A 26,050-nucleotide genomic window follows, 5' to 3' on the forward strand; every position below is an offset into this window, starting at 1 on the left:
GGAAACAGTGAGTGAGAGGGCGGTGGGGTCAGACTCGGCGATTTTTGACCTGGGAGGGGTTTTTGTGAATTCAGGGCGCCACACGAATGCAGGCAGATGTTGTTGAGCAGCGAGTGGGACGTTGTTTGCTTGCGTGACCAGCAGGGCTGCAGTTTTCTGTGGGGAAGGTGAGAAGTACAGCGGGGGCTGGGAATAGAGAGAGACAGACCGGGGTGGGGGGGTGTGCAGATCGTGCCCTGGGAGCTGACAGTCGCCCAGATTCCTCCCGGGCCCCGCTGCTCCTCTGGAGAGGGTCAGGGGCAGGAAACAGCCCGAAGACAGAGGCATTTCTGAGAAGTTTCTACTGGGATTAGAGAGAGGAGGTGGAGGTCAAAACTCAGAAAGAAACGGGACTTTCTGGTGTTGGGCGATGGGGCTGGAGGGTCGCTGACCCAGTTTAAGGTGAGACCAGACAAAAACAACGAGACCGCAGAAGTTTTTCCGCTTCCTGCAAACTTTGCGAACAAACTTTTTCGCTGTAATTGACAGCGTCTTGTGGAAACTGACCAGCTTTTTGTCACTTTCTCTCCAGGACTGAAACTAAAACAAAGTTATTGGTTTTTACAGCACCCCCCCCCACCCCCCCCACCATCCAAAACCCCTGCCTGCCCGGTGTGCAATGACTGGGACTGGGACCGGGACCGGGAGCGCTGTGCCTGAGCAAGGCCCCTGGTTCTCAGGCTGGAGCCTGCCCTCTCTCCCATCGCCCTGACACCAACAGGGAGGCCACACAAAGACAGCCCCCATCTCCCCCAGGCCTGCCTCCCCCTCCCCTCCCGTCCAACCCGTCCCCCCACACACACACACACAAACCCCACAAACCCCACCCTCAGTGTTACTGGGCTCGTCGTTTCTCAACCGGCTGTTCCTTCCCAGCGAATTAGTTACAGTCCAGCTTCCCGCAGAGCAATCTGTCGCCTTCCCCCCCCCCACACACTACCCCATTCCATTCCCCCCCACCCTCTACCCCATTCCCCCCCACCCTCTACCCCATTCCCCCCCACCCACTACCCCATTCCCCCCCACCCACTACCCCATTCCCCCCCACCCGCTACCCCATTCCCCCCACCCGCTACCCCATTCCCCCCACCCTCTACTCCATTCCCCCCCTCTACTCCATTCCCCCCCCACCCACTACCCCTTCCCCCCACCTCACCCCATTTCCCCCCACCTCACCCCATTTCCCCCCACCTCACCCCATTTCCCCCACCTCTCCATTCCACACCCCACACCCCCACCCACCACCCCATTCTCACCCCACCTCCCCTTCCCCAGTCCACCCCCCATTACCCCACTCCCACACACACCCCCCACCCCCCCATACCCCCTCCACCCCTTCCCTGTCTCCATCACCCCCCCCTTGTCCCCCTACCCCCCCTCACGTCCCTACACCCCCTCCCGTCCCCCTACACCCCCTCCCTGTAATCCTCTCCGTTTTCCTTCCCTATTACTTGCTTTGCCTGCAATGGTAGTAGATTCGCCAACTTTAGGTACATTTAAGTCGTCATTGGACAAGCATATGGACGTACGTGGAATAGTGTAGTTTAGATGGGCTTGAGATCGGTATGACAGGTCGGCACAACATCGAGGGCCGAAGGGTCTGTACTGTGCTGTAATGTTCTATGTTCTATGTACTTGCTGAATTTGGATCCTACTTTTTTTTTGTGATTTGTGGACTGGGATTCCCAAATCCCTCTGTGCTGTGGCTTTCTGCAGTCTTTCCTCGGTTTAAATAACATTCAGCTTTGCTGGCAAAGTGTATAAGGTCACATTTTCCCCCATTTTATTCCTTCTGCCCTTTAATACCCCCCCCCCCCCGAACCTGACCTGTCTATACCCCTCTGCCTTCCCTGTGCCACCCTCCCTACTTGCCATCCAACCTGTTGCTGTGTTGTTCAGAAACTTTGTGCTACTACAAGGGCTTTGCCTGGCCAAGCCTGAGATGTGTTTTGTAAATTGTTGGTGACTCCCAGCACCGATCCCTGGGATGTTTTCTGAGTTACAGCCACGTTTCTCTCTGCAGTTGGGAACGCGATCCGCGATCACCTTTGACCATGGAAAACGCAGCTGCTTCCGGGCGGCCTGGGACCAGTGCCGCTGCTGGGATCCGGGAATACAAGATAGTGATGCTGGGGGCCGGAGGAGTTGGGAAGAGTGGTGAGTAGAGTGTACTTTCCTTTCGGGGTGCTTTTATCCTCCCAGCTGGTGGACAGGCCAAACCCCAGAGCGAGAACTGGCTTGATGGACCGTATCTTGTGTTTTAGCAGTTTGCCTCTCGGGGGGTGTGTGTGTGTGTGTGTGTGTGTGTGTGTGTGGGGGGGGTCATTATGAAAGACAAAATAAAACAACTAGAAAGAGCCAGCCCCTTTCTCAGCAATATCCTTTACAGATACTCAACTCCAATGCAGCATCATTCCTGACTTCAGTCATTAAGCTTTCAACCCTGTCCCTCCCCAGCCTTCCCCCTCCCCCTTGACTCCTAGAACATAGAACATTACAGTGCAGTACAGGCCCTTTGGCCCTCGATGTTGCGCTGACCTGTGAAACAAATCCTTTCTCTCAACTCTACTTCTAGATCCCTGTCTCTCACCATCCCACTTTCTTCCCCCACCCATCTCTCTCTAACCTCATCTTCCTCACACAGGCTTCATCCTCCCTCTCCACATCCCCACAATCCCACCCTAGTTAACAAAGTGGGGGGCTGGATGAACACAGCAGGCCAAACAGCATCTTAGGGGCACAAAAGCTGACGTTTCGGGCCTAGACCCTTCATCAGAGTTTTATTTCTGAAGGGTCTAAGCCCGAAACGTCAGCTTTTGTGCTCCTAAGATGCTACTTGGCTGCTGTGTTCATCCAGCTTCACACTTTGTTATCTCGGATTCTCCAGCATCTGCAGTTCCCGTTATCCCACCCTAGTTGTTGGGTCTTTAGCCCATCTTGGTTCTGGAATCATCTTCCTCATAAAACATTCACATTCTGCTTGGCTCAGTTCCGCCTCCTGCTGGTGACCCTGCTGTCTTTGTTCAGGCCATTTGCTGTCCTGACCCTTGCCCATAGGGTCATGGAGCTGTACAGCACAGAAACAGACCCTTCGGTCCAACCCATCCATGCTGACCGAGATGTCCTAAATCAATCTAGTCCCATTCGCCAGTATTTGGCCCATATCCCTCTAAACCGTCCCCATCCAGATGCCTTTTAAATGTTGTAACTGTACCAGCCCCCACCACTTCCCCTGGCAGTTCATTCCATACATGCACCACCCTCTGTGAAAATGTTGCTCCTTCTTGAATCTTTCCCCTCTCAACTTAAACCAATGCCCCTCTAGTTCTGGACTCCCCTACCCTGGGGAAAGCCCTTGTCAATTCACCCTGTCCTTGCCCCTCATGATGTTATAAACCTCTATAAGGTCCCCCCTCAGCCTCTGACACTCCGGGGGAAAACAGCCCCAGCTTCCCCCTGTAGCTCAAACCCTGGCAACATCCCAGTAAATCCTTTCTGACCCTTTCGAGTTTCACAATGTCCTTCCTATAGCAGGGAGACCAGAATCGGACACAGTTTTCCAAAAGTGGCCCTAACCAATACAGCTGCAACATGACCCTCCCAACTCCCTCTACTCAATGCCCAGTCTGATGATGTGTGTTGTCTCAGAAAGAATTGATAGGTTTGATCTAGTAGCTGAGTCTAGGATGGTGTCCATTGGGTCAGCCCAAAGCCAGCAGACGCACCAAGTTGGAAAGAGAGCTACACGCACGCTATGATGCACTGCTGCATTCAGGGCTATTTTACATCAACAACTCAGGTTCCCTTTTCAAGATGTCCCAATGGATCTGTCCTGACCCTCGGAGAAGACCCCACGGTCTGGGTAACCAGGAGGTTGGATTTAAGGAGATTTTCAAAGAAGTGGAAAGAGAGGGTTTGGAGAAGGAGAGTGGGGAGGACGGGGGAAGAGAGGTAATTGCGGACTGCGATAGGACTCTGGTGTAGAAGTAGCGACCCTAACTCTAAGACAGGACACTCAAGCCCCACTGGTAGTGGGGTGTTGCTACTAACCCCTCTCTCGAGCTCATTCACAAACATTGAAGAATAAAGTAGCTGCAGGCCCTCACGCTGAGAGGGATGGACAGTGGCTCAGTCTCTCCCCCACCCCACAGGGCCAGCTGGAAACCTGAACCGTCTCCTTTCTCCTTGCAGCAATGACAATGCAGTTTATCAGCCACCGTTTCCTCGACTACCACGACCCGACTATCGGTAAGTCATTCCGTAACTACCCTGTACCTAACCCCGTGCTGTCCCTGTCCCTGGGAGTGCGTGAGGAGGAACAGTGTAGAGGGAGCTTTACTCTGTACCGAACCCCGTGCTGTCCCTGGGAGTGCGTGAGGAGGAACAGTGTAGAGGGAGCTTTACTCTGTACCGAACCCCGTGCTGTCCCTGGGAGTGCGTGAGGAGGAACAGTGTAGAGGGAGCTTTACCTTGTACCTAACCCCGTGCTGTCCCTGTCCCTGGGAGTGCGTGAGGAGGAACAGTGTAGAGGGAGCTTTACCTAGTACCAACCCCGTGCTGTCCCTGGGAGTGCGTGAGGAGGAACAGTGTAGAGAAAGCTTTACCCTGTACCGAACCCCATGCTGTCCGTGTCCCTGGGAGTGCGTGAGGAGGAACAGTGTAGAGGGAGCTTTACTTTGTACCTAACCCTGTGCTGTCCCTGGGGGTGTTTGCCTGGGGGGGGACAGTGTAGAGGGAGCTTTACTCTGTATCTAACCCTGTGCTGTCCCTGGGGGACAGTGTACAGGGAGCTTAACTCTATATCTAAGCCTATGCTGCCCCTGTCCCTGGGAGCGTGAGAGGGGGACACTGCAGAGGGAGCTTTACTCTGTATCTAACCCTGTGCTGTCCCTCTCCCTGGGGGAGACAGTGTAGAGGGAGCTTTACTCTGTATCTAACCCTGAGCTGTCCCTGTCCCTGGGGATGTTTGCCTGGGGGGACAGTGTAGAGGGAGCTTTACTCTGTATCTAAGCCCGTGCTGCCCCTGTCCCTGGGAGCATGTGAGGGGGACACTGCGGAGGGAGCTTTACTCTGTATCTAACCCTGTGCCCGGGAGCGTTTGATGGGGGGGTGGTGGTACGAGGTGGAGGAAGATGTGGGAAGGATGGAGGAGACCTGGAGAAGGGCTCAGCGAGGTTGGTGCACATTCCCCTGAACCAAAACTCTGCCTTTTCCCAGAGGATGCTTACAAAACACGAGTTCGGATTGACGATGAGTCAGCACATCTGGATATTTTGGACACAGCTGGACAGGTGAGTTGATGAGAGCTCAGGCGGCGGGCTCCCCACCCCCAATCCCTGGTTTGCTAATGGGTAAAGTACTCCTGACCATCCCCCCCAGGATGAACAGGGTGACCTGGGATGCAGGAAGGTCTAGTGAACATCTACAGAAAACTTGCTGGAGCTTAGCCGCAGGACAGACAGAGAGAGCGAGACAGCGACAGTTACTTGGGGCAGCGATGAAGGTAGATTGAAGATTTGGGATAGTTCTGCAGAGAGGGGGCCTGGAGCCACGGTTAAATGGATGATAAGATGAGACTGTGGAAGTCAGAGGACCTTCCCAGTCTCCACTGAAAGAGGTGACGTGAGGGTTTTAATGGTCATAGAGTCTCTGTTTTAACAACACGTCCCTCAGTCCTACCCCCTGCAACTGTGCGGCTCTGCCCAGGGGCTGCAATAGCTCCAGCCTCTGTGAGGTGTACAGGCTGCGGTTGGTATCACAGTGTAAACACTGAGCCCCAGCTTCCTATCTTGTTCCAAGTGTGAGAGATTAGTGCTCGCTCTCTCTCCCCCCGCTCCTGCACGCTGACAGGAGGAATGTGGGACACTGACACTGCGAATGTTTTCAGGCAGAGTTCACTGCCATGAGGGACCAGTACATGCGAGGAGGGGAAGGCTTCATCATCTGTTACTCCATCACCGATCGCCGCAGTTTCCAGGAGGTGGTGGAGTTCAAGCAGCTGATTTACCGTGTGAGGCATACCTACGACATCCCAGTGGTGCTGGTGGGGAACAAGTCAGATCTCTGCAATCTCCGGCAGGTAACCGTGCTCCCTCAGGAGAGGAACTGTCTGCATTTTCCCTTCATATACAACTAGGGAGGAGGCTATACAGCCCCTCGAACCTGCTCCATACCATCCTGGCAATCCCATTGTGGCTTCAACTCCACTCTTACTGGTCAAAAACAAAATCCATCTCCTCCTTAAACTGACAATGTGGAATCCCACAGACTCTCAACCCTTTTAACCAAGCAGTTTCTCATCTGTTGCCCCTTTCCCTAAAACGAGGACCTCTCATTCCAGATTGCCCCTCTCTATGTCTACCTTGTCAATGCCTTTTAGCATCTCATTTCCCTCAATTAGATCTCCTCTACTCCTCCTAAACTTCAGAGACCATCGGTCTAAAGTGCTCAATCTCTCAGTGATGCAAACCCCTCATATCTTTGGAAATCAATGTGGTAAACCTTCTTTGAACTGCCTCCAAATGTAGCCACATCCCATTCTCACCAGCAAAAGGGACCAAAGCCATACACAGGACTACAGGTACAGACTCACTAACACCATGAAGCGTTACAGCAATGACTCTCAAATTTATATCCTTCACTCTTTCAGTAACTGCCTGTTTTCTGAGATAACAAGGTGCAGAGCTGGATGAACACAGCAGGCCAAGCAGCATCAGAGGAGCAGGAAGGCTGACGTTTTGGGTCTGGACCCTCCTTCAGCAAGCTTCTTAGGAAGGGTCCAGACCTGAAACATCAGCTTTCCTGCTCCTCTGATGCTGCTTGGACTGCTGTGTTCATCCAGCTCCGCACCTTGTTATCACAGAGTTTCCTTAACCCCCTTGTGGAACTTCTTTAGTTCCATTTCCTCGGCCTATACACTCATATCATACCATGTTTCAAAAGTATTCCAATATTTCATAAATGCCTCCAGGGATTCCACCTCCCAAATTCACTGAAGCAGAGACCACTGGCAGCACTGGTTCAGAGCTCCATCATGGAGCTCCATGTACAGACCACGGGCAGGGACAGTTCACAGCTCTGCAGGATGGTCAGCTCTGTCACAGAGCTCAGTGTACAGACCACGGGCAGGGACAGTTCACAACTCTGCAGGATGGTGAGCTCCATGTACAGACCACAGGCAGGGACAGTTCACAGCTCTGCAGGATGGTCAGCTCCATCATGGAGCTCCATGTACAGACCACAGGCAGGGACAGTTCACAGCTCTGCAGGATGGTCAGCTCTGTCACAGAGCTCAGTGTACAGACCACGGGCAGGGACAGTTCACAGCTCTGCAGGATGGTCAGCTCTGTCACAGAGCTCCGTGTACAGACCACAGGCAGGGACAGTTCACAGCTCTGCAGGATGGTCAGCTCTGTCACAGAGCTCCGTGTACAGACCACGGGCAGGGACAGTTCACAGCTCTGCAGGATGGTCAGCTCTGTCACAGAGTTCCGTGTACAGACCACGGGCAGGGACAGTTCACAGCTCTGCAGGATGGTCAGCTCTGTCACAGAGCTCCGTGTACAGACCACGGGCAGGGACAGTTCACAGCTCTGCAGGATGGTCAGCTCTGTCACAGAGCTCCGTGTACAGACCACGGGCAAGCAGATAAAAGAAAACGGTACAGGACGGTACACACCCTTTGGCCCACAATGTTGTACCCTAACCCTAAAGTCTAACCAACCTCCACCCCGACCTTATCCTCTCATCCATATAACAGCCACTTAAATGCCCCTCACGAGGCCAACTCCACTACCCACTCCGGCACTGCATTCCACGCCCCGACCACTTTGAGTAAGGAACCTACCTCTGATGATGTCTACCCTATGTCTACCTGCACTCACTTTAAAACCACGCACCTCGTAATAGCTACCTGCACCCTAGCAAGCATGGTGCTTTTGATGGGGTTTGGGAAGCAGGGAGTGTTTCGTGTGTGTGTGTGTGTGTGTGTGTGGGATGGGATATGTTTCTGGGGTTCAGTGGTGTGTCCCTGGTTAACGCTGTCACCTGGCACCCCCCCAAACTTGCCGCAGGTGTCAAAGGAGGAGGGCACGGTGCTGGCTCGAGAGTTCAACTGTCCATTCTTCGAGACCTCGGCTGCTCTCCGCTACTTCATCGATGACGTGTTCCATACCATGGTGCGGGAGATCCGCCGGAAGGAGAAGGAAGCCCTGCTGGCACAGGAGAGACTCAGTAAGGTCAAAAACAGCGTCTGGAAGAGACTGAAGGGACCCTTCCGAAGGAAAAAGGACTCTGTGACGTGAAGCGTGGTGCGGGGAGGGGATGGGGCGGTTTTGGTAAAAACTCTGGGGAAACTGCGGCCTCCTTCCCCCATGCCCTCAACCTCTCAGCCCCCATCCCAGGCAAATAGCCACAAGGACTCTGTCCAAAGGACTGGGCTGGAGGTCAATTCCACATTGCAGTTTCCTAACTCAGCGGTACGGTTCTTCCACTCACCCCACCCAACCCCAACCCACCAGCTCGCCTGCTCTCCAATGACCGAATGGCCTCAACTCGATGGAACAGGACCAATGGCACATAGGAGTCAGGCTCCCATTTGTACTTAGGCCTCTCTGTACCACCCCTTACCCACTTCTCTCTCTCTCTCTCTCTCCCCCCCCACCCCCCCCACATACCCACAACACTTACAACCACTTCCTGTTCAAGGCACACAGCATTCCCATCAAACACTCCCGGGGCCAGGGAGGGCACAGGGTTAGATACAGAGTAAAGCTCCCACTACACTGTCCCCCGCCATCAAACACTCCTAGGGTCAGAGAGGGCACGGGGTTAGATACACAGTAAAGCTCCCACTACACTGTCCCCCCCCATCAAACACTCCCAGGACACGGACAGAGTGAATCTCCCTCTACGCTATTCTGTGCCTCAATCTCACGGGCGACCATTAATCAGAGATGATGATGATGATGAACTAATCAATGACGACCCATTCCCACTAGCCAGGTACGAGCCCTGGCTCCCTGGCCCTGTCCAGGGGAATCCTCGCATCACTGACAGCTGCTGAGTGTGAGGTGGTTTTCTCCTTCCCCTGTCACGCTCCCGTGGAATTCCTCTGCAGTCTTTGAGGAGCTGCTGCCTATCTTGTTCCATAGGCCTGCACGTATCTCTGAACCCTGTGCCCTTGTGGCGAGGCTGCAGATGTCACGGGTGTTCATTGCCCAAGCGACTCCAGCCAAGCCCCTCACCAGCGACAGGTGTAAGGGCATGGAGAGTGAGCTGGCCGACAGGGGGTGGCGAAGTCAAGGCTTGCTTGCAAAAGCACAGAGTTTTAATGTCTCATGCACTTTTGCTGCTTTCTCTCTGTTGAACTGACTGTCTATGGAAGTTCTTTGATGTAACACTGTGGCTTTTGAGGATGCTTGACTATTAAATTAAGGTAAAAAAATGGCAAGGACAAAAGCAAAACTAATCAAGGAGCACTTTCTCTGGAGCCAGTCTGAATGCTGATGGGCAGAAGGCCCTGCCCCTGTGCTGAGGGATGTCTGGGTGAGCGAGTGGCAACGTTGAGACTACAGTGCCTGTTGGTAGATCAGCTTCCCAGAGACACACAGCTTCTGAGAATAAACTCCAGGGCTGGCTCTCCGAGGTCCCCAGCACAGTACACAAGGCTCTTCAGCCCATCGAGTCTGTGCTGGTCAAAAGCCACCTATTACAGTCCCATTTTCCAACACTTGGCCCATTGCCTTGGGACCACAAGTGTACATCTAAATACTTCTTCAATGTTACTGCCTTTTACAGGCTGTAAGCTGTGATTTCCCAGCCCGGTCTAAACCTCCTGCCCGTTCCCTTAAATCCACGTTCCCCCACGTCCCTCCTGGGGAGAGCTCCTTTCTGTCTAACCCTGTCAATGCCCCTCAATTTCACACCTTTGGGGTTACCATTGTTCAGAAACTCAACTGGACTTGCCACGAGCACAGTGGCTACAAGAGCAGGTTAGACGCTGGGGATCCTGTGGTGAGTAACATACCTCCTGACTCCTCAAAGCCTGTCCCACCCTCTCCAAGGCCACGTGCCTGGATGAGTGTAGCCCCCAACAACAAGCTCAATGTCATTCAGGACAAAGCAGTCCATTTGAGTGGGACCACAGCCACAAGCGTCCACTCCCTCTCAGTAGCCGCAGTGTGTACCTTCTACAAGATACGTTGCAGAAAGTCACCAAAGACTCTCAGACAGCACCTTCCATACTCACAACCACTTCCATCTAGGACAAGAGCAGCAGATACATGGGAACAGCACCACCTCCAAGTTCCCCCTAGGCCACTCACCTTCCTGACTTGTAAATATAATCGTTCCTTCACTGTCACTGGGTCAAAATCCTGGAACTCCCTCCCTAAGGGGCATTGAGGGTCAACCCAGTGCAGGTGGGCTGCAGCGGTTCGAGAAGACAGCTCACCCCCACCTTCTCAAGGGGGCAACTTGGGACAGGGGGCAATCAGTGCTGGGCCTAGATAGCAACAGCCTCGTGCCATGAATGAATAAGATTAAAATCTTAATCACAGCCCCATCTCAGTCCATGGGGAGGGAGCAGAGTTAACAATGTGTGTCCAGTTACCCTTCTCTCCTGCACAGATGCTGCCAGACCCACTGGGTTTCTCCAGCAATTTCTGATTCTGGTATCCAACAGGCACTGTACCTTGTTTTATTCTGTCTGTCTAACCACTGCTTGGAGGTTCTGGTCAGCTGGGGCCTCATTTTAAAACAGAACCTCAAACCGTTTTGGTTGCTGAATTATGACTTGCAAATATGAAACAGCTTGGAGTTAGGTAAACAAGATCAGCGAGGTGTGACTGTGAGAGAAATGAACTTGTGAGCATCGACACCAATTCTTGGGGAAATGGGAGCTTGTACTGTTGGGGGGGGGGGGGGCAGTGGGGGAAGAGATGGTTTTCACCTGATCCACACAGGGCCAGTTCTTACATGAATTATACAGAAAAAAATCCAGAGGGAAGTGACAGACTACCAGAGAATCAATTTTGGGGAACGATCAGTGTGAGATAGGAGGGGACAGGGTACAAAACACTAAAAAGGGCCCACCAAAGCCAGAGATTGCAAAAACCGTTAAAGCAACAGAATTTAAGCTCTGTATCTGAAGGTGCGCAGCATTCTCAACAAATGGATGAATCTTTGACCCAGATGTCTCATGGTGGGATTTGAAGCCCAGGCATCAGAACACAACCTGGGTCTCTGGCTGGTTATTAGTTAATAGAACATAGAACGTTACAGCACAGTACAGGCCCTTCGGCCCTCGATGCTGTGCTGACCTGCCATACCAATCTGAAGCCCATCTAACCTACGCTATTCCATGTACATCCATATGCTTGTCCAATGACAACATAAATGTACCTAAAGTTGGTGAATCTACTACCGTTGCAGGCAAAGCGTTCCATACCCTTACTACTCTGAGTAAAGAAACTACCAGTCACGAGGCCAACACCTTCGCGCTGTGATTCATACTCAACAACAGAAAATCCATTTGCAAATTACTTGCTGGATGTACAGCCATTTTTCAATAGACACTCCAGCAACACTCAGCAGGCCGAGCAGCATCTGTGGAGAGAGATCAGAGTTAATGTTTTGGGTGGAGTGACTGTTCTGAGATAGGGTCACTCGACCTGAAACGGTAACTGATTTCTCTCCACAGATGCTGCCCAACCTGCTGAGCTTCTCCAGCAATTTCTGGTTTTGTTTCTGACTTACAGCATCTGTAATTCTTTTGTTTTTTTTTGAAACTAGAGACACTCTTCACGTTGGGTACTAATATCACCAAGCAGCTCCTACCTGGTTAATGAGCCGAGCTGTCCACTTGCGTTATCGATGTCTGCAACCATTTCCCGTCTCACACCTATTGTTTTCCAAATGAGCCTGGGCACGGACAGAATGTTGATCATCAAACCAGACACCAATCTCAATGCTCCCCTCCATACAGGAGATCCAGGTTAATCCCGCTCCCTCTCACTGTCACTCAGTAACCCCTCTCCCCGCCTCCCCAGCACCCTGTGTTACTGACTGTATCCCTACTGACGTTCATCCCTCTCCCTCACACTGTCACTCAGTAACCTCTCTCCCCGCCTCCCCAGCAGCGTGTTACTGACTGTATCCCTACTGATGTTCATCCCTCTCCCTCATGCTGTCACTCAGTAACCCCTCTTCCCCCCCAGCGCCCTATGTTACTGATTGTATCCCTGCTAACGTTAACCCCTCTCCCTCACACTGTCGCTCTGTAACCCCTCTCCCCCCAGCACCTACTGAAGTTAATCTGGCTCCCACATGCAGAATCACACAAAGTTTAGTGCAAAAGAAAACATTTCAGGTGTGTATTAGAAACGATTGCTGATTCTGTTCACCCCCACCACCTCCCGATCATTCCCGAGCAGAGCTGAGCAGTCCGTGGGAGTGAGACACCCCCCACCCAGCACCTCACGGTGCATCATCCCAGTGCCCGCCTGCGACAGCAGGGGCATCACCAGGCTGCCCACTGAATAAATCAGTGACAACATTTCAAGCACGGCTCACGGAATGCTGCACCCCAGGTCACACAACCCAAGGCCTGAAGTTGGCCCCTGGCTGAGCTGATTGGGCTGCAGAGGGAGGGGATTTCAGGCAATCGCTGGCATGTTGAGACATCCCCACAAACCCGCCAACTCCCGCACCACCTCCCCCCACAAACCGCATACACAAACATGGAGAAAGAAAACTTCCCCCTCCCCCCAAAAAGCAGAATTATAAGATGTAGTTTATTTACAACTTTTTTTTTAAGAAAATAGGATGCTTCGAATATAAACCCTTTTTAAAAACTCTGTGTGACATTTTTTCTTAAGAATCCAGACAGTCTTGCACTGGTGAGAAAGGCTTTTTTTTTGCAAGTCCGCGATGCCTGATTAATTGTCTTTTATTTCCTCTCTCGCTCTCTCTCTCTTTCTCGCTGAATGAATCTCTCAGACCAGTCGACCTCTGCAGAATGCTGCTGCGCTCAGTCTGTGTTTCACTGCAACCGTTCGCTAGCTGGGACACAGAACAGTGTGGAACAGTAGCTTCCTGCTGGCTGTGTGTGACAGTGTGTAGGTTCTTTCCTTCTCTCTAAATTCCGAGGGGAGAGACGTGGAAGCAGCACCTTATCGCAGCTGTGCTTCCCTGTGTTGTGCTCTCGCTGTCTGTCTGTCTGCCACACGCTCAGTCGCTGTCAGACCCGACTGCAGACGAACCTCTCCGCTTCCTCTTCGGTTTGGGTTTTGCATCCTCCTCTTCCTGAAAGGGCAGGGTGTGGGGGGGAACAAGCACCGGCACTCAGCTGGATCATTACAGAACCTGCTCACCCCTAACCTCGCTGCCGTCAGCCAGCATCTCCGCCAGTGGCCCGTTTTCCCACCCCCTCACTCTAAGACAAAATGCTCAGTTACCCAGCACTTTGGGCAGGGTCACTGGGTTTGGGTGTAGAAGGGTCGGGGGGAGTGGAGAAGGGGGGCAGATGACTCTCTCCCACGAGTAGCGGGGCAAGAACACTTTAAATTGGGGAAATGCCAGGTCTTACAATAAAACAAACACAGGACTTTCACAGTTAACGGCAGGGCACTGGGGAACATTGTCATTCAGGAAAATAATTCTCTGAAACAAAAACAAAGTTGCTGGAAAAGCTCAGCAGGTCTGGCAGCATCTGTGAAGGGTCACCGGACCAGAAACGTTAACTCTGCTTTTTCCTTCACAGATGCTTCCAGACCTGCAGAGCTTTTCTAGCAAAATGTGTTTTTGCCCCTGATTTACAACTTACGCAGTTCTTTCGGTTTTTATTTAGTAATTCTGTGACAGTTGGCGTGCTTGCCTTCATAGTGTTCCAAACACTGAGTATAGGGACTGCGATGTGATATTGAGGTTGTACTTTTGAATTGCTATGCCCAGCTGTGGTCACCCTGCTATAAGGAGGACATTATTAAATTGGAGAGGGTGCAGAAAAGACTTACAATGATGATACCAGGAATGGAGGGGGTTTCAATTGTAAGGAGACACAGAGGCTGAGAATTTCTTCCCTGGAATGCAGGAGGCTGAGGGGTGACCTTACAGAGGCTTATAAAATCATGAGGTGAATAGCAAAGGGCTGTTCCCTAGGGGAGTTAAGGAACTGGGGGTGGGGGGGGCTGATTTTAAGGTGAGAGGGGAAAGATTTATAAAAGGGATGCGAGGGGTTACTTTTGTACACAGACAGTACATCAGACACACAAAGGGACTACCAGAGGGAGTGACAGATGCAGGTGCAGTTACAATATTTAAAAGAAATTTGGATAGATCCAGCAGTTTCGAGGGATTGCTGGCCGAATTTTTTTTTTTTGGGGGGGGGGGGGGGGCTGGTGGTGGTGGAGAGGTGGGGGGGGGGATGTTGGCCTGAAGGGTCTGTCTCCACACTGTATAAACTCGGTAATTAGTCTAGTTTAGTTTGTGATTATGGCCTGCATGGGTGTGTTGGGGCCGAAGGATCAGCTCCTGTACCGTGTGACTCTATGACTCACCGTGCCACTGCTGGAGGAGGAGTCTTCATCATTGCCAACTGGCTGCGAGGCATTCTTCCGGCTCCTGGGACTGGAGGCTGCTGTCTTGCGTCGACTCCGGGACGGTTTCGAGGAGTCTTCATAATCATCGGCCAGTGCAAACAGGTCGCTGAACCTGTGGGTGGTGCAGAGACTTTAATGCAAAATACTGAACACCCCGGGAGGATGTGTCTGTGCACGAGGGCACACACTGCTGAGAACAGAGTTAGACTCCCCACAGGGGCTACAACAGCAGGTCAGAAGCTGGGAATCCTGCATGAGTAACTCCCCTCCTGACTCCCACTGCCCCACCCCCCCAAAGCCTGTCCCATCAGCGACAAGGCACAAGGCAGGAGTGTGAGGGAATACTCCCCACTAGTTTGGATGTGTACAGCTCCAACAACACTCAAGAGGCTCAACACCATCAAGGACAGAGCAGCCCCCGCTCGATGGGCACCACATCCACAAACATTCCACTCCCTCCACCACTGGGGCTCAGTTACAGCAGTGTGTACCATCTACGAGATGTGCTGCTTCTTTCTCTGCACCTTCCAAACCCATGACCTCTAGCATCTGGAAGGACGAGGGCAGCAGGTACATGGGAACACCACCCCTCCAAGCCACTCGCCATCCTGGGGCTGGAACTATCTCGCTGTTCCTCACTGTCACTGGGTCAAAATCCCGGAATTCCCATCCCGTTCCCCCAAAGGGAATTGTTGGTCAACTTGCAGCACAGGGACTGCAGCTCACCATCACCTTCTCAAGGGGCAGTTAGGGACAAGCAATAAATAACACCCACGTCCTGCAAACAAAGAAGCGCAGTACAGTCACCAAACCAGCAACCCCCTCCACCGCCCCCCCAAACAACGACCGGCCTGGAACAAGGGAGCAGATTCGAGGGGCTCGAACACAGAACTTGCTGAGCCACTTTCATTCATTCATTCCCTCCCTGGCAGTTACCCACACCAAACCTCCCAGTCACCCGACAAGGTCAAAACCAGCACCCCCTCCATCTCCGACGCCAGCATGCCCGCCCTCTCTCCCCAGGCGGGTGGTCAAACTCTGATTGTGCCCCCCACACCCACCCTCCCCCAACACCCCAAGGGACTCACTTCATCTTGTGTGCCTCGTCGCAGCTAGCCTGCACATGCTGAAGAGCCTGCAGGATTGGCGTCTGGGTGAAAACTACCCATGGGAAGGTAGGGAGTGGAATAAAGGTACATGAGGGAGGGGAGGGAGAAGGAGACACAAAGAAACAGTAGGGTTACTACAGACGTAATGGCCCTGTCACTGCACACACACAACACTCCTGTCCCCTCAACTCCTAGGAGCCCTGTGGACTGGAGCCTTTTCTCCCCGCCAATCATAACAATGTTTGAGTGTGTCTGCCAGCGGTTTGACAAGGGCACGAAGAGTTCTAATGAGTAGAGCTGTATATTGACAGTTCACTACTGTTTACTTGTGATCAGAAACAACTTATTTTCTAATCAACCTGTTCAGAGATGTTATTACACACTCCTGGAGCAGTTGGGACTTGAGCCTGGATCCTCCTGGGGCAGGGGTAGGGATGCTACCACTGTGCCACAACAGGGCCCCTCATTTCTTTAAAAAAAATTAACCTGTTTTTCTAACCAACCTGTTCAAAGGTGCTTTTCAAGTAACCACAGTCTCAACAGAACCACAGCTTTCTCAGTGGAGAGAAACACAATTGGTGTGGACCTCTTCTCAGACAGGGGGAAAGAGGTTGAGGAGGAGATGGTAACCTTGGTCAGTGATGGGAATTGAACCCATGCTGTCAGCATCACACTGCGTTGCAAACCAGCCTTCCCACCAACTGAGCTAACCCAGCTCCACACCTCTGGAGCAGGTGGGACTGGAAACCAGATCCTCCCGGACCAGGGGCAGGAATGCTACCACTGTGCCACAAACAGGCACCTCTTATAGACAGTAGCTCTTTTTTAAGGCCAGGCACCTGGTCAGAGTTTGAAGCTAACCCGATTCTGTCAGACGGGTGAAATAGCGGACGGTGCGTGCTTTGGTTAAAGCGTGGGGTGACTCTGGTCCTTATGAATCATTGGGTGCTAACACTCCTTACCCAGCTCCACCCCCCCACCCCACCCCTCACACACACACACACACCGCAGTAGCAGACTCCGCACTAGCACTCACAGTTCTGCTTGGTGGGCAGTAGGCAGAGTCGCAGGTTGGCAAGATGTTCCAGGATTTGCTCCAGGGTGAGCTGCGCCAACTTGCTGCTGGAGCTGCGTAAGCTGCAGAGAGAGGGAGCGAGAGGACAAAAAAGATGATGTGTAAACCGTAGGGTTGGAAAAACAACAAAACAACAACTTATATACAGAATCGTGGGAGAAAAGCCCAGGCCCGGAACAAGCCCATTCAGCGCAGCCTGTGCCATCCGGGGACAGGACCAGCTCGGACGGTAACGCATTAGCCACGTTCTGCATCCATCACCCCCCAAGATTACAAAAGAATAAGGATGCATTAATGACAAAGCAGCAAAGTTTCACTAAGTTGGCCCCATGATGAAAGTTGTCCCACAGCAAGAGGCTGGGTAAACTGGGCCTTTATTCTTTGGGGTGAGCAGGAGACAGGGTTTTGCACAGTCTGACGGTAAAGGGCTGCCAATGTGAGAGGAGGAGGGATTTCTTCTAAGCAGGGTGCACCCCTCTCCTTGCCTCAGAGCGCTGTGGGGACAGAGTGCTTGTGGGTATTTGAGGCTGAGATAGATGGATTCTCGATCAGTCAGGGAATTGAGCAGAATGGGAGAAGTGCATGTAAGGACAGCCAATCCTCCTGAATGGCAGAAAAGGCTCAAAGTGCCAAACTCGTAACTCTGATGGTCTTACTTAGCACCAAGGAGGAGAACTCTCTTCTGACAGTGGTGAATCTTCAACAATTCCCTACTGCAGAGGGGGGTAGGGGGGAGGTGGATTGGAAACCCAGGGTCAGCAGATGGGTTGGGTAGAATGATCCACTGTGCCCCCTCGCTTGTGCACGAACAGTCACAAAGTTCTGTGTTCAAGTGCAGGAGTGCTGCACTGTCAGAGATACTGCCTACTCAGCGGCCCATCTACCTGCTCGAGTGGGAATATTTATCCTGAGTACACTGAACGTAACGGTGCAGTACAGGCCCTTCGGCCCTTGATGCTGCGCCGACCTGTGAAACCAATCTGAAGCCCACCTAACCTACACTATTCCATTATTGTCTATACCGACTAGGCATAACTGCCAAAAATGCCGATGAAACACAATGCATCCAGCAGCCTCAGCGAAGGGACAGACAGTTAACAGAGTCTGGTATGACTCTGCTTCCAAGTGGCCACAATGTGTTCTGACAAATTGTCACCAGAATCGAAATGTTAACTCTGTTTGTCTCCCAACAGATGCCACCCGACCCGCTGAGTTCCGCCAGCATTTGCTGTTTGGGTTTGGAATACCAGCCCCCACAAGTCATGTGTTCACACCAGGTCAGCATGCTCAACACACCATGTTTAGCCGAGAGAAGACCAAATTACTTGGAATTACCACGTGCTTGCCTCGAAAGTCAAACTCAGGCTCTCAGAATGGTCATGGTGCAGGAGGCAGCCCTGCCTGTGCTAGTCCTGTACCAATCTCCTGCCTATCCCCCATCTCCCAATGACCCAAATAACCATCCTATGACCCCCTTCAATGCCTCTATGGAACCTGCCCCCTCCACATTTCCAAGCGGTGCATTCCAGACCCTCACTACTCTCTGGGTGAGGAAGCCAGACTCCCTTGGGTATCAACTGGCTTGGCAAGGCCAAACAAAGGTGGCAGGTCACTTCCCCATGTCCACGCACATGTCTTTGGCTCTATCACTGCAATAAAGCTTTCGAGCTGGGTTTATCCCCAACCTCCGCCAGTCTCACTTGGGGAGATGACATCCGGAGCCAGCTTATAATGGGTGGGGCCTTGAATACCTGGAGCACCTTTCACAAGCTGAGGGCTCGCCTGAAAAGCCTAACAAACCTCTCGTGCTGTGTGGTTGCTCATGCAAGATGGGAGACGCGACAGCCATCTGGTGCACAGCAAGATCCCAGTCACAGCAACGTGATGACCAGCTAGGGAGTACGTTTAGTTTGTACGTGGGCGAACCGACTTGGGCCGAGGGATACATCTTGGATCAGTGTTGAAGACCCTTACACCACACCCCCCCACCCCCACCCAACCCAACAGCCATCTTGGGCTGCAAGGGGGTAGGGATTGGTGTCAGGCCGGCTTGTGCCCTCTGTGCACCCGCAGAGAATGTGGCACTCAAGCCCACAACTTGGAGGGTCAGAGACAAAGAGCGCGCGGTGGGAGAAACCTCCCCAGCCCGGTGAGCTGGTTGTACAGGCGATGCACTTGGGAGTAGCACTGTGGCTCTCTCTCTGTCACAGAGATGGCATTGTCCAGCAGAGGGCAGGGTTGTACAAGCTCAGCAGTAAAGCACAGAACTCAGTACCGTCTCACCTCTCAGCGGGACAGAACTGCTGTATTCACACACAGCCATTCCCTTAAGGAACAGAACTGCCATCGGCTACACATTCCCCAAGACATGCAGCAGTCAGTTACTCTTCCCCCTGCCCAGGCAACTGGGCAAGGGGCTCAGCTGAAGGCACGTACGTTCCAGGCAGCAATGCCAGTGCGAGGGCTGCAAGATCCCACATCACCAGACCTTCCCCCTGGTAGTGACAGCTCCTGCAGCTTCCACATAGGAGCAAGCATGGTGAAGTGGGCTAGCAGCATATGGGCCATTCAGCCCATTAAGCCTGCTCTGCTTTTTAATTGGCAGATCAGATGGTGGTCTGAATTCAATCCTTCCTGCCTACCCTTTATACTGGTCAACTTCATTGCCCATCGAGAACATATCCCCTCAGTCTTAAAATGCTCAGGGATCCTGCAGGGGAGGGGGACAGAGTTAGATTGAAGAACTTGGTTTGAGAGCAGCCAGCAGGACACACCGTCCCCTTCTCCTACCTCAGTGTAAATCAACAAGACAAAATGTTGTATTGAGCTGCCTTAAAGGGTAGAACACAGCTGCTGTCAGAAGCAGGATGCAGTAATCCACTGACATTTGAGGCTGATGGAAATCTCAGGGGCTCGAGAGGATCGGCACAGACCTCAGAAAGGCATGGTCCCTGGAAGGCGACAGTCCGGTAAGGGGTCTCCCTCATGCAGCTTAGCAAGTAGCTAGGCCAGCTGGTTATATAACATTACACTGAGCAAAATAAACACAGCACCCAGCCTGTATATGTCAGTCTGAGGTGGCACATTAATGGTCATAGCTGTTAACAAACTCCCAGATATTTAACTCTGCAGTATATGGTTTTTTTTGTTTAGAAGAACCCAGGGTGTGTCAACACCTTGACACTTCACCAGGATGGAGAGCAGCAACAACGGCTTGCGCGGACATTCATACCAACTGGGGCTTCCTGTAACATTCAACCATGAGCCTGGTAACCAGAAACTGAGCTGGGCTCACCAAAGTCTGTCCCACCATCTGCATGGTACAAGGCAGGAGTGTGATGGAATACGCCTCACTAGTTTGGAAGCACCAACACCGCTCAAGAAGCTCAACACCACGCAGGACAGAACAGCCCCCCGCTCGATTGGCACCACATCCATAAACATCCCACTCCCTCCACTGCCGACGCTCAGTAGCAGCGGTGTACACCATCTACATGATGTACTGCAGAAACTCACCAAGGACCCTTCGTCAGCACCTTCCAAACCCACTGCCACTATCATCTCTCAAGACAGGGGCAGCAGATAGATTGGGAACACCATCCCCTGCAATTTTCTCTCCCAGCCTCCCTCCCACACACTATCCTGACTTGGAATTTTATCAGTAATCCTTCAGCGTCGCTGGGTCAAACTTCCGGAGTTCCCTCCCTAACAGCACTGGTCACCGTACATACAGAAGGACGTTAATTTGAAGGTTGAGTTGACCAGCCCGGTCCCATTGCTTTAGGAGGACAGGCTGGTGAACTGAAACAGAGAAGACCCTGAGGGGACTTGGCCATGTCACGTGCAAAAGAGGTCTCCTCCTTGTGGGGTACTCTAGAGAAAGGGGCTGCCCATGGGGAAACCTTTCATCCCCTGAGGGTTCACTGTCTTTTGGAATTCCTTTACTTAAAAGGCAGTGGATGCAGAATCTTTCAACGTTTTTAAAGGCAGAGGGAGATATGTTTACGATGACCAAGGTGGGGAGGGGATGAAAGATAACCAGGGGTATGACGGTGGAGATTAAAAATCAGATCAGCCATGATCTTACCAGCAGAGCAGAGCAGGCTCAAAGGGCTGAGTGGCCTCTCTCTTGCTCACCGAATGTGCTCACGCAGAGTGCAGGATTTAAAATCAGGCAGCTCCCCACCACCTCCTCCAGCAACCCCACATCACACATGCCCAAGTGACGGCTGATGCTGACTCCACACTGCCACCCCTACCCCAGCTCTTGCCCGGGATTCGGGTGGCACAGAGCCCGTGCCGTGTGCTGCCACCAGCTTGCCCTCACCTCTGGCGTTTCCTGGGCAGGCTGTTGTTCTTGATGAGAAGGGCTTTGATCTGCTCGGCCAGCGTGTCATCATGTTTCATGGACCACTGCCGCAGGATGCTGGTAGTGAAGTGGTCATCAGGGTGGCACGGCCGGCTCATCACCATCTTCACCATCTCCTCAGTGGGCCTGCCGGTGGTGGGGGTGGAGAGGGGAGAGAGAAAAGAGAAAAGAGAGGAGAGAGAGAAAAGAGAGAGGAGAGAGAGAAAAGAGAGAGGAGAGAGAGAAAAGAGAGAGGAGAGAGAGAAAAGAGAGAGGAGAGAGAGAGAAAAGAGGAGAGAGAGAATCTCACCAACTCCATTACAATGCCAATCCTCCGACTCCCCACCCACCGTCCGACAGCGCCCGCTTCCTCCCCACCCACCGTCCGACAGCGCCCGCTCCCTCCCCACCCACCGTCCGACAGCGCCCGCTCCCTCCCCACCCACCGTCCGACAGCGCCCGCTCCCTCCCCTCCGACAGCACACTGCCTAAAACCTGGGAATTGGCCAAACCAACCACCACACTTACTTCTCTCTCCTGAGCTGCAGCAGTAAACATGAGAGGGCCTCAGGGTGCTCTGGAAGAGAAGGAGTGAGTTTATGACAAACTGTTTCACTTTCTCCTGTCACTTAGATTACATCTACTGCCAAGGTGCCACTGCATCCTGGTTGCAGCAGCCTTGGGGGGGGGGGGGGGGGGGGGGGGGAGGAACGTGCAAGCGAGCGAGGGGAGCAGGGCAGAGGACGGTGGGGGAGGAACAGGAGGATGAAATACCACACAGGGTCCGAGGGGGAAGTACAGCTCGGCTCTGCCTGCTGGTGATACCTTACCTTTGTACTTGACATGCTGAAGGATGGGGATGACCAGTTCCAGGGGAATGTTGTGAGCCAAGAAGAGCTGCCATGTACAGTACTGCTCAAAGGTCTCCCAATCGAGGCTCTGAACTGTGGAGCAAGCAGTTAACAGATCAGGTCAACACTGGAAACAAAACTCACAGGCAAAAAAACAAAACTATGCAAGCAGAAATTAGCCATTTCTTGCTCATCACCAGCAGCAAACCACCCCCTCCCATCCCCCGCCTCAACCAACCAACCTGCGAGTGGCTCGGTGACGGTACAGACCTATGGAAAGAGGCGAGACAGAGCTGGGGTGTGGAGAGAGAGGCTTCCCACACATTGTCCCTGATGTTACTGCGGTAGGGGTCACTGCTGTTATTCCCTCGGCCTGCCCCACACACACCTGCACAGCAGATAGATATCCTGCTCCAGCGAGTGAATGGGGATATATTCCCAGTCAGGATGGTGAGTGGCTGAGAGGGGAACTTGCAGCGGGGTGGTGGTCCCGTGTATCTGCTGCCCCTTGAGCTTGTGGATGGCAGAGGCTGCAGGTTTGGAACGGGCCTCGGTGAGTTTCTGCAATGCATCTTGCAGATGTGGACCCAACGCAACGGGCTGCTTTGTTCTCGAAGGGGGTCAACCTTCGAGTGTTGTTCGAGCTGCACCCATCCAGGTGAGCGGGAACAATCCAAATCCTGACTTGGGCCTTGTCGAGGGTAGGGTTTTTTTGGGGGGAGTCAGGTGGTGAGTTTCTTGCTGCAGGATTCCTAGCCTCTGACCTGCTCTTGCAGCCAGGATTTCCATGTAGTCCAGGATGCTGGCTGTGACGTCTCTTGCTGGGAGCTGGTGTTATTAAAACGGGCTCCAGATATTCCCTCGATTTGCTTTTTATTTAAAGAAGAAAAAGTGAGGATCACAGCTGTTTAGTTTTACATGTACCACCTGGCCAAACAGTAGGGCCCAAAGGGCTGTGCCTGGACTGGAGCTCCCAGCTCAGTTCCCGGAAACTTTGCTGAGGTCACAGTCTAACTTAGAGAGAGAAGGAAGCAGAAATGCCCTGCAAGTCGCAAGTGAGAAGCCATAAATTTAATTGAACATTTCAATTAAATCCACAAAGCACTCAGAGCTGGGGCTGTCACAGGTTCTCTCCTGGTCAGCCAGACCTCTGATTAAATTACAGGCTGTAAATTCACTCCCAGGCACCCATTAGTCAGACACTTACTGCCCTATAGATCCTGGGAGCCTCACTTACACCCACGGCTCATATATGACAGCTTCCTGATATCAGCCATCAATCTATAGGGAGCTATGGAACTTCGATTCTAATTAAACAGGCAGTGTCAGGCAAATGGAGCTAGAGCGAAGGGGGGTGGAGGAGGAAACACACAGAGCGAAGAGGGGGGAGGAAACACAGAGCGAAGGAGGGGGAGGAAACACACAGAGCGAAGGGGGGGGAGGAAACACAGAGCGAAAGGGGGGGAGGAAACACACAGAGCGAAAGGGGGGGGGAGGAAACACACAGAGCGAAAGGGGGGGGAGGAAACACACAGAGCGAAGGGGGGGGGAGGAAACACACAGAGCGAAGGGGGGGGAGGAAACACACAGAGCGAAGGGGGGGGGGAGGAAACACACAGAGCAAAGGGGGGGTGGAAACACACAGAGCGAAGGGGGTTGGGGGAAAGAGGGAGGGGGAGAGGGAGAGGCAGAAGAGAACAGGGAGACAGAGGGAGTTGGGGGCAGGGAGAGACAGAGACAGGAGATGGGGGGGGAGGGGGGAGAAGAGACAGGGTGTGGGGAGGAGTGGGAAGGGGAGAGGATGGGCGTGGGCTAGGCGCTGCCTCAATTTGAGTGCTGAGCTGCTAAAATTAATCCCACAGGAGCACAACAGGAAGGTTGGAAACGGTCCATACTTCTGGATTACAGCTGGTACTCATCCTGAGCTGCTCACTCCCAGCTCCCCCAGCCAACAAAGGAAGAGCTGCATGAAATGAAACAGGGACTGCACTAGTGCCAATCGCTGGTGAGATGGAATCTGTCCAGCCATGAACATCGGGGTTGGCTGGGAATTCTCTCACACACACACTGCCAGAGATGTGTTTGGGAATCGAGACTGCATTAAAATGCAGGGGGCTGCTGCGGGCAGTAGGGACATTGGGCTGCGTTTATTACACATACTCAACACTGAGCCTGCAATTCCAAACACACCGCCTCTACGTACCTGCAGCTCTCCTCCATGCGCACGCACATTCTAAAACCAAAACAGCTGCATTTACATAGCAACCAGGAGCCCCAAAAGGCACTGCACAGCTCAATGAAGCACATTCTGCAACTTCCCCAATGCTGGTATGAGTAACGTACAGCAAGATCCCATTGAGGAGCACGGCTGCTTTTCGTGACATCAGTTGATCTAAATCCCAGGAAACCTGAGAGAATACTCCAGCCCACTGCCTGCCCTTCCAATACTGCCAAGACGTCAGTGTTTTGTTTAGCAGCTCATCAGACCTTGGACAGCTTGTAGCAATATCAAAATACTCAGCTACCGACTCAGTGGTGGCCAACGGGGTCTTCTACAGCCGGAATAACCCCTCATCCACATGGATCAGACTGATTCCTGGGATGAAAGAGCTGTCGTACGAGACAGCCCGAATAGCGTGGGCTTGTACTCATTGAGGTTCAAAAGAATAAGAATCATAGAAACTCTACAGTGTGGACAGAGGCCAAATGAACCCATCGGGTCCACACCAACCCTCTGAACATCACCACCCCCTGCTCCCAAACCCCATCCTATTCCTGTAACCCTGCATACCCACGGCCAATCCACCCTAACCCGCACATCCCTGGGCACTACGGGACAATTTAGCATGGCCAATCCACCCTAACCCGCACATCCCTGGGCACTACGGGACAATTTAGCACGGCCAATCCACCCTAACCCGCACATCCCTGGGCACTACGGGACAATTTAGCACGGCCAATCCCCCCTAACCCGCACATCCCTGGGCACTAGGGGACAATTTAGCACGGCCAATCCCACCCTAACCCGCACATCCCTGGGCACTACGGGACAATTTAGCACGGCCAATCCACCCTAACCCACACATCCCTGGGCACTATGGGACAATTTAGCACAGCCAACCCACCCTAACCCGCACATCCCTGGGCACTACGGGACAATTTAGCACGGCCAACCCACCCTAACCCGCACATCCCTGGGCACTACGGGACAATTTAGCACGGCCAACCCACCCTAACCCGCACATCCCTGGGCACTACGGGACAATTTAGCACAGCCAATCCACCCTAACCCGCACATCCCTGGGCACTAGGGAACAATTTAGCACGGCCAATCCACCCTAACCCGCACATCCCTGGGCACTAGGGGACAATTTAGCACGGCCAATCCCACCGTAACCCACACATCCCTGGGCACTACGGGACAATTTAGCACGGCCAATCCACCCTAACCTGCGTGTCTTTCGACTGTGGCCGGAAACCATAGCACCTGGAGGAAGCCCACAGAGACACAGGGAAAACGGGCAAACTCAACAGTCACCGGAGTGTGAAATCGAACCTGGAACCCTGTCGCTGGGAGGCAGTGGTGCTAACCGCCGAGATACCTTGGGAGAGGGGATCTGATTGAAGTATAGAAGATACTAAAGGGTGATTGATAAGGCGGAGGGGTCAAACAGGTTGACCCCCACTGCGCCCGTGTGAGACAGATTCTCAAATAAGATGATACTGTCACAGGGTGAGAGGAGGTAGGTTCAAAACGGAGATGGGGGGGGGGTTGGGAATCTGTGAAACTCACTGCCCCAGAGTGCAGTGGAGGCAGAATCAATCAACAGATTCAAGAAAGAAACCGACATGTTTCAATAAAAGGCTACTGGGAGCAGTGAGCACGGGGCTGAAGTGTCTGCTACAGCTCCTAACCTTTCTAGTTCCCAGAACAAAAATATTTCACTTCCCCTCCAAGCCCTCCCTCTCCACCACTCAGCAGTGTCACCCAGCCGCCTGCTGCCCACAAATCAGCAATGCCTGCCAAA

General features: G+C 52.8%; 2 protein-coding genes across 2 annotated transcripts in view; one reads left to right on the forward strand and one right to left on the reverse strand.

Annotated features, from left to right (window-relative positions):
- The first annotated feature begins 143 nt into the window (after window positions 1-143).
- Window positions 144-10,912, forward strand: LOC125449848 (GTP-binding protein Rit1). The gene is made up of 6 exons (XM_048525791.2): window positions 144-441; window positions 2,063-2,196; window positions 4,231-4,287; window positions 5,257-5,330; window positions 5,927-6,118; window positions 8,112-10,912. The coding sequence occupies exons 2-6, from the start codon at window positions 2,094-2,096 to the stop codon at window positions 8,340-8,342; spliced, it is 657 nt and encodes a 218-aa protein (XP_048381748.1). The 5' UTR covers window positions 144-441; window positions 2,063-2,093; the 3' UTR covers window positions 8,343-10,912.
- Window positions 10,913-12,772: 1,860 nt separating this feature from the next.
- Window positions 12,773-26,050, reverse strand: part of ints3 (integrator complex subunit 3) — a 97,434-nt gene continuing 84,156 nt past the window's right edge. The window contains exons 24-30 of the mRNA XM_048525789.2: window positions 22,002-22,115; window positions 21,700-21,748; window positions 21,151-21,318; window positions 16,785-16,885; window positions 15,728-15,800; window positions 14,598-14,751; window positions 12,773-13,344 (exon numbers count right to left, since the gene is read on the reverse strand). Of these exons, the coding sequence (XP_048381746.1) occupies window positions 13,270-13,344; window positions 14,598-14,751; window positions 15,728-15,800; window positions 16,785-16,885; window positions 21,151-21,318; window positions 21,700-21,748; window positions 22,002-22,115 (734 nt within the window). The 3' untranslated portion in view covers window positions 12,773-13,269. The remainder of the gene's footprint in view (window positions 13,345-14,597; window positions 14,752-15,727; window positions 15,801-16,784; window positions 16,886-21,150; window positions 21,319-21,699; window positions 21,749-22,001; window positions 22,116-26,050) is intronic.

The sequence above is a fragment of the Stegostoma tigrinum genome, chromosome 47 (assembly GCF_030684315.1).
Source record: "Stegostoma tigrinum isolate sSteTig4 chromosome 47, sSteTig4.hap1, whole genome shotgun sequence".
Classification (NCBI taxonomy): domain Eukaryota; kingdom Metazoa; phylum Chordata; class Chondrichthyes; order Orectolobiformes; family Stegostomatidae; genus Stegostoma; species Stegostoma tigrinum.